At 37.1% G+C, this 9,041-nt stretch overlaps 1 protein-coding gene across 6 annotated transcripts in view; it reads right to left on the bottom strand.

Moving 5' to 3' along the window:
* Positions 1 to 685: 685 nt before the first annotated feature.
* Positions 686 to 9,041, bottom strand: part of RUNX1T1 (RUNX1 partner transcriptional co-repressor 1) — a 174,833-nt gene continuing 166,477 nt past the window's right edge. For all 6 annotated transcript variants that reach the window (XM_072603573.1, XM_072603574.1, XM_072603575.1 and 3 more), the window contains one exon: positions 686 to 2,226. In XM_072603573.1, the coding sequence (XP_072459674.1) occupies positions 1,951 to 2,226 (276 nt within the window). In that variant the 3' untranslated portion in view covers positions 686 to 1,950. The remainder of the gene's footprint in view (positions 2,227 to 9,041) is intronic.

Below are 9,041 nucleotides of genomic sequence, written 5' to 3'. Positions count from 1 at the left end.
AATTGCTGACTTTCAATAAAGCACACAACCATGTCCTGGGCTATTATTTTCAAAACTAGCAAGTAGTTCTGGTCTGGACCCTGGACAACGAAGGGTTAATGGATTCACACTATACCTTGCTGAACATGTTTAACCTGCTGATCATTTGGAAAGTAGTTACTGGTGCTTTTCAAAAATTCCGATTTTGGTCCATCAGATCAGTCTTTGGCTGACTTCCCTTTTTGTAATAATACTGTATAACCTGGCATTCAGCAGTGTTAAAGCTGTCAATCTACACCTCAGCATTTGGAGCTCTAATTAATTTTTTTTTGAAAAATCAGAAATACTTAAAACGACCTTACAGCGATATGCATGCATTTTTTTTTAAAGTAGGATATCTTGTTATTTTATAAAAAATGTCCCTAATAGTGAATTTTGAAGAAAAAAAAAAAAGAAAAAGAAAAAATCCACCACTACTCTATGCTATAGCTAAACTTGGCAAAATGGCTCTAGCATATTTAAAATGTTTGCTCAAAAAAAAGCATGCCTAGGGAGTCATTGTGACAGTGCAAAATACATTTATGTACATCCCTCTTACAAAAACACCAATGTTAGCATTCCATGAAGCATGCTCGTTTTCAGGAGAAAAAAAAAGTCCTATAACAGAGTGAAATAGCAGCTCCCAAAGATAGCTTTTTTTTTCTTTTCTTTTCTTGAGGACAACCAAAAAAGGTCTTTTTTTATTTTTAAACTACTAGAGGAATATCACTAATACATACAGATATAAAAGCAGCATAGAAAGATACAGGTTTCTCACCAACTAGGAATAAAGAGACTAAATGTGGGCATATGGTTAAACTACAATGCATCTTCACATTTGTCCAACACATTTACAAGAAAAACACCACTGGGAAACCTCACAGGACAGAAGTGTTTGAACACCAAGAGAACTACTATTTCTTAATTAAAAATCCAAACAGGGTGGGGTTGAAAAAATTTGGAAGGGGGCTGGAGCTGAAGCCACCATTTTTTTTTAAAAATTATTTTCTTTTTCCCGATATAAAATGAATGAGCTGGAATAGACCCGATTGTCTTACTCTGTGGAACCTTGCAAAAGTGAAGAAATGATGAAGGGTTATTTGGGGCAGCTGGCCGATGTCAAAGCTGCCAGAATGCTAATTAACTGCAGGCTGTGTCCCTTATTTATGGATATAGATATAGATAGATATATTTTTTATTTAAAAAGGAGCCTTTTGTGTTATGGCATTTTTTTCCCCTTTGCTGCTGTATTCATACATCCCACTTCAAATCATCTTTCATTTTTCATTCTGTTGACCTGGATATTATTATTTCTTTTCAGAAACAGAAAAAAATGAACATCTGTGTCTCCTTCCAATCTGCTGCACATCTGCGCGTTTTGTAGCGGGTCTTCAAAGTTCAGTCAGTAACCCACGGACGCCATTCATCTTCTTGTTAAAATGTCTACTGCTGTATCCAATGCTCGTGCCCTTGAGGGGTTTTTTCTCTCTCTTTTTTTTCCATTATTGTTATAAAGAACATTGTGACTTTTTTAATATTAGCATTTTTGCTTTCAACAGCAATTAGCAATCTCTTGGTTTGCTGTTTGGTAAAGCATCTGTTAATGAGGTCATCTAGTTTAAAATCCCAGCTACTGGAAAATAACAGGGAGGAGGTCAAATCTATCATTTTGTGTTATATTCTCTGTTCTCTTTTCAGTTCTCTAAAGAAAAGATATCTTTGTAATCCACAATAAGTCATTATGACCTGTTACTGGCCTTCTGTGTTTTTTTTTTGTTTTTTGTTTTAGTTTTTACTACTGCCTCAAGATACAGTAAGTTCTCTTTTGCTGAAGTATTTTAAAAAAAACAAAACAACTTTGAGTATCTGAGGATGAAGAACTGGTTTCATGTTGGTTTTGTTGGTTTTCCTCTAACAGTTCTGAGTTCATTTTTAACGAGGAGTTGTGTCTATGGTGGATGGGGTGCCAGGGGTAGTTGACCTAGGAGTGGCTGCTGGTGGTGTGTCAATAGGGCTCCCTGCCCCACTGTTGGGAGTCACAGAAGAACTGACTGCTGGTGTCTCTCCCTGCTGTTGGGCTTGGAGGGTCTGTCCACAGATGTGATGGTGCTTCTCCCAGTCTTTGTGCTGGCAAAATGAGCCACAGTATCTTGCTGTGTTGCAACCACTACAGGTTTCACTTGCTTTACGGCCACAATTCCAGCAACTCTGAAATAGACAAGAGGGGAAGAAATTTGAAAATCCACATAAACACAGTCATATTTCTACTCCTAACTAAATATTCCATGCCATAGCTTTTTAGAAAATTCTCAAGCACAATAAAAGATGTGAAATACCTTGGCACTACCCTTACCCTACCTCTCAAATATTATTTACTGTGGTCAATTCAACTTTCTATCAATAACCATTTTGTTATCTATCTAGTAAGTCTTTGTGAACTTCTTTCAGTTTTTAATGACCAAATCCTCCTCCTAAGCCAACTTCTTGGTGTATGCACTGATATCTTTTCCACTCATCCCATTTCCTCTCAATGTTCCTCTTGTAGTGTTTTCCATATTATCAACACCAGCCCTTGTGGAGAATAAACTTATTTTCTCAAGACTTGCATACAAATCAACTAGGACCTGAAATAACCACAGTCTATTTTAAAATGTAATCATGCAACATTAGATATTTCCCATTTTACTTAAATTTGCTTTAAAGAAAATCTTTGAGACAAGCCATAATGGCTTCATGCTTAGTTATCCATGCTGTAATTAGGTATTCAATGCACCTTCCTATCATACCTTCCTATACTATTCCTTACTATCAAGGCTTTACAACCACCCAGAATATATTTAAGTGCTTTTGAGAAACCTAAAAGACTAGGAACCGAAAGGATGGTTTGTGAAGTCTTTGACAATTTCAGGGGGAAAAATCCCAACACAATGGACCCACAAAAGAACTGAATCACAAATGTTCCTTAAGAGATTTCATTTGGCTCATTTCCTGACAATCTGTGTGTTGGGCATACTACTGATGACAGGTAGGGCCTCAGGTAGCCTGTTGCTATGTCATAGTGAAAACAAGGAATATCATACGAGGCAAAGAGAAAGATGCCCTACCCACTTTTCTGTTTATTTTATGTTCTATGGCTGTGGCAGTAAAAGACTGTTTAAAGAGTCACTAAGAGCCTTGTAATCTGAGACACTTTCTGTTGCAGTTTGTCATCACCCTCATGACATTTTGTCAGTCAATAAATGTCAAAGGGATGGCTGAACATCAGTGGCTTCTAGACTCTGTGATGTTGTGAATCCAAGAAGTCATCCATATACAGAACACAATTTTTATTCCCCTTTCAATTTGGACCCACCAGCTACACCAAGTCCCATGTTAGAGAAAACAGAAGACAGAGAGATGAGTAAGATCAAGATGTCTGGCCCTCATGGGGCTTAAACCTCAACTGTGAGGTAAGAGAAATACTTATAAAGACTAGGGAAAGGGGCATACAAAAGAAACACACATTCTAGGGCTGGTTGTATGAAAGATATCCTATTAAGTTGGGTGTAGGAAAGATATTCTATTAGGTTGAAAAGGGAGGGCAATCAAAGAAAGTCTTTATCAAACCACATTCTAGGCAGAGAGAAAGCATAAGTGAAATAAAGAGGAAAGAAACCCTCTTCCAAAATACTCTTAGAAATATTTTGAGAAGCAGAACAGTTTGACTGATCTTAGGGCACATATAGGAGAACATGAAAGACAGTTAAATCCATGAAATAGACCCCCTCCCCCATTTTACCATGTAGATAATACAGAGCAATTGAAGGTTTTTTGAGTAAGAGTGTAACCTGACCAAAATTTCATTGAAGGAACTCAGGCTGCAGTGGTGAAGAATTAATTTTTAACCTTTTCTGGGGTCAGGAGCTGTTGTGGCAGTTTGGTGAAGTCTCTAGGTCCCTTCTCAGAGTAATGTTTTTAAATGTATAAAGTTAAATAAAATACATAGGATTACAAAGGAAATCAATTCTACTGAAATAGTTATCAAAATATTTTTTTTTTTAAAAAAAGAACAATTTCATAGACCTCAGGATAATAATATCTGCTCTAGAATAATTTAAAATTCATTAAAAAAATAGAAAATTTGACAAATGAGAATAGCTCATAATTCATGTAGAATTATTGATGGGTGGTGGGAAAACTCACCATGTCTGAGGGTGCCAGGTCCCCTACTCCCCCATCTCTTCCCCTGGGCTGTCCCAGAAACCAAGTGATACAATGGGGCAACAGGAAGACCCTGCCCTTTATCCCCTTTCCTGCCTAGGGCTGCCAAGAATCCATCTGGGTTTTTTGACTGCTCACAGGGCAGGAATGAGATGGAAGCCAACAACTCTATTCCTTCTGGCAAGATTGGAAGACCACCAGGCCTTACCATCTGTCTTTCCTCTACACCCCGCAGACCCCCAGAACTATCATCTGACCTACTGACCCTAATCTAAGTACCCCTGGGCCTTGCCATCTGCCCTTAAGACTTCTCAGTTTTTCTTTCCTCCCTGAAACTAATTTTTTTTAATGTATTGCCTCCCCCAATTCGAGTGTGAGATCCTTGAGAACCAGAAGTTTCTTTTCCTATTTGTTACCCCAGTGCTTAGCATAGAACTTTGCACATTTAGCAAACATTTAATAAATGGTTTTTTTCTTTCATTCATTGATTCACCCAAAACAGCTACAAGGAAGTCTGGTTGTCAATCTCACATAAAGAAAAAATAGGACTAAAATTAATAATCGTGACTGGCACAAACTGCAGTTTTTATTCAAATTCCATTAAACTAATCTTAAAAAAAAAAATACAATCTCCAAGGAGACAGATTTGATGAGCAGCTTTATTAATGGCAAGTTAAAAGTCCCCTCTTCCTTAAAGTTAATTGAATCATGTTGCATTGATAACGAACACAGAGATGATGTGTAGATTTCTGCCTTCTCAAACTTCCTTCCCTCCCCACCTCCATACAACTCATGACACTCAGCCTTGAGGATGAAGTTTGCTTCCTAGAGGTTTAACTTTAGAATAATGCCAGCTGATTCTGGAACAAATCCAGCAAATAAGTAAGATTCCTAAACAACAGAAAATCCCAATTACAGGACAGAGACCTAAATCCAAACCAGTATTTTAAGGAAATTAAATATTTAATCTGAGTCAAGTGGCTTCTTTAGGAAATATCCTGGTGTTAGCTCGATCCTTTCTTGGCAGAAGCACATTTTGGCAGATACAAGGGTGGTGACTGCCCAACACTCAATAGCTCCTTCAGATTGAAGTCAGATGTACACAGCATTCTCAATTTAAACTGATTAAACACACAGACTAAACCAGGTAATTACAAATGCATGTGTTGGCAATTGGGTGAGGGAGGAGACAGAATGGGGACTTGCTTATTTTTTAAAGTGTTTTTAAAGATGGGAACAATTTTACCAAAAAAAAAAAAAAAAAAGTGGAATTAGGCCAAATACAGAAACAGATGTTTGGGAGCAGTTAAACTGTTGGGAATTCAGACTTCTTGTCTGGCATCACCTGGTTTTGATTCTGGATTCATGGGCTCAGGTTAGTTTTATCTAGATAGAATACTATCAAGTTTATAGAAAACATTAATTTACCACCACTGGGACCCAAGTAGTCCAACGTCTTTTTTTATTCCCTTAATTTCATCTTTATGGAAGGTTAAACAAAGGCTGGGCAATTTTTTTTTTGATATGATGAAAACTACATTTTTATAACCTCTGACAGAACAGTGAAAAAATAGATAATGAATTTATAAATGTGTTAAAAAAGAATCTTCAATATGGACACCCAAAGCTATCATTCAACTTTTAAATGCTTCTTCAAAAAACTGAAATGTTAAAAAGGAAAAAAAATTTATTGTTCTTGGACTCAAATTAATGCGCCCATGTTCAAATCAGTGTGAGTACTTTCCCCTGTGATGCAATTTTTGTCCATTTCTTTCTGTAAATCCTCCAACGAGGGGCCACCCAATATGGTACATGAGAGGTGTGATAAAACTGTCTAGCTATCAGTGTTCGATGTCTCTACATAATCAGGCAATGTTCTTTTCCAATCAATACTATCATGATGATATCGTCTCCTGACTTTTCTTGTACATATGCTCTCATTAGAAATATGACGCAGCCTTACAATGCCAAGTTTCTGCACTACCATTTTAGGTCACCTACAGTTTTGATTCTTCTGTGATCTGCTGTTTTGTGACTCGTAACCATATGGTACTACTGGGAGAATATCAGGTAGTATGAAAGAGATGGGCTTTTCAAAGGAGTTCAGCTTGAGATCACTGTATGTCCTGCATAACTTCTCAATTATAACCCAGCCCCTCCTTGACCTATTTATTCAATTCTGGGCCCAGTTCTTTCTGTAATACCTGTTCAAGGTATGCATACTAATGGACTAATACAACATGGCTGCCCATATATTGAACATTTTTTCCTGGGCGACACACATTGTTCATAAACATTTTTTTCATGTGGATGAGACGCCAGTCTCTTTTGATTGCCTGTGCATTTAACTAAGAAAGCCTTTGCATTATAAGAGGTGAAGTTTCAGTTAGCACAATATGAACCACAAACAGGAAATCAGGAACATCTGGAGTATCTAAGTATTGAGAAGAACATCCTACCCTTTGGAGTAGAAAATATTATATTGGATTCAAATAGTTAATTCAATGCTAGGGAAATCTGACTGATTGACTGTGCCCTTCAAGAATGGAGATCTGCAAACCATCTACCAATTAGAGTGGGGTCACCACCAGTCGTCCTGATGTGTATCTGACCACTGAACCCAGATGGTTCTGGATGAGAAAGTGAGACTGGTGGGGACTTTTCTCTGCCCTCCCTCACTTAAATCCAATTCACTTGCATGTCATAGTTATCACCTCCATGATGTCATGGTGCTTTTCAAGAAAGAAGGATAAACAACAACCCTGTGAGTAGTAGAAGCTGCCCCACAGGGGACCCAATTGGAACTGGTCAGTTGGGCAATGCAACTTGCTTTTTCTGCCCCCTCCCTCCCCTTCCTTCCTTCCTTCCTGAATCAGTCCCTCCCTCCCATCCTCTCTTTCTTCACAAGATATATATTGGTGTTTACTGGCTAGATTTCATTTTTAAGGGCCACACTTTAAACCCAAATCACTCTGGCTTTCACCAACTGGCCAACAAAAGGTCGCAGGCAAAACACCACTTGGTCATGGTTTGGTCCCATTGACTAAGAATGAATGTAAATAGGAATTGTTTCTGTTTTGTCCAGAAACCCTAAGGGTCTTCCCCTCCCAGTTTGATTTTTTCTTCTTCTGGACTAGGTTAAAGAAGAGGTCCATTCTTTCCCTCATTTTTTTTTTAACCTAGCCTTTTTTAACCTAGCCTTAATCATTGAATGGACCTTGCCTCAGTCAAACTGGGACCTGCTAAAGACCTTAGCTTTAGAAGGCCAAGGTCCTCCACCCCAACTGGGGCCATCTCCAGTTGTCATGATGAGTATCTGGCCACTGGACACAGATGGCTCTGGAGGAGAAAGTGAGGCTAGTAATTCTGCATAGCCCTCTCTCACTGATTACATCCATAATGTCATGATACTCTTCAAGAATGAAGGACAAACAACACCAAGCAGACACTAACTTGGATGCAGGGAAATATAAAGACCACTACCTGCTTTAATGAAGACCAAACGGAAGGAGGCTATCTAGCTCTAAAGAACCTACAGGTCAGAGTAGTTCCTAAGAACTTTGCTGTTTACAGAAGTGACAACTACAAAAATGGTGTAACCTCAGTGAACATGTTTAAAATACTAATAAAAAGACTACCGCAATAGAGCCAAAAAATTATTCACTAGCAACAATTCTACCATAAGTAGGAATTATGCCAGTGATGGACGGACAGAGAGTTCAACATTGGGAAACAATTAACATAATTAATCATATTAAAAGCCAAAAAAAAAAACAACAACAAAAACCACTCCAAATCACATGATCACATCCAGAAATGCAGAAGGGGAAAAGGCTTTAACAAAAATCTAACACTCAAAAAAAAAAAAATCTAACACTCACTTAATGCTGAAAACCCTATGAAGTTTGGACAAAGCAAAGATGACTCCTTTCCCCCACTGTTATGATATAATTCTAGAAAAACTAACATTGAAAGAAAGAAATTAAAGATATTTAACCATAGGAACAGAATATAAACAACTCTGGAGGTACAGCAAAGGAAGTTACTGAGACAAAGAAAAGCTTAAGTAAATGAGCACAATACAAAATAAAATCACAGAAGTGATAGCAATGACAAAATTCAGACAGAAATAATGGAAAGGGAAATCTCTATCAAAGACACTACAAAATGGATAAAACACCAGTCAATATGCCTTAAAGAAATACAATTAGAAACCAAGCTTTATACAAACACCATGATTTAAGAAAATGATGAATAGTTTAGATTATTTGCAGTGATCTTCATGGTTCAAGGGTGGGCTGCGTCAATAAAATAAAAACAAAAACAAATTAATTTGCAATTTTAGTATTATACTAATCAAACTATGAAGTGGTTATAAAGAATTAGACAAAATAACATTCATTAAGAAGAATGAAAGGTTTAATTAATCACTCACTGGGAATAAAGAAGGGGGGGAGGTAAAAGTGATAAAGAAAAAGTATTTCTAAATGTCAACTTATATTACAAAGTAGTAATCATCAAAGCAATTGTCACTGATTAAAAAAATGAAACAACTGAACTCAGTGTTCTAGCGTTCAATAAACCTAGGAACCCAAATTACAGGGAGAAGAATTCTATACCTGACAAGAACTGCTAGGAAAACAACAAAGTAACATTAAAAAAAAAAAACTAGGTTTTGACTAAATCTTTATACCATAACACCACAATTTTTCAAAATGGACACATGACCTAAACATTAATGGTTACCGCTACCCCTCAAAAAGATAGAAAAAAAAAAAAAAGAATTGGATCAAATCTTTTTCATAGCCTAGGGGAAGATTCTT

Source organism: Notamacropus eugenii, chromosome 4, assembly GCF_028372415.1.
Source record: "Notamacropus eugenii isolate mMacEug1 chromosome 4, mMacEug1.pri_v2, whole genome shotgun sequence".
Lineage (NCBI taxonomy): Eukaryota > Metazoa > Chordata > Mammalia > Diprotodontia > Macropodidae > Notamacropus > Notamacropus eugenii.
The sequence above is the reverse complement of the archived record's forward strand: the minus strand, read 5'-3'. Positions and strand labels throughout refer to the sequence as shown.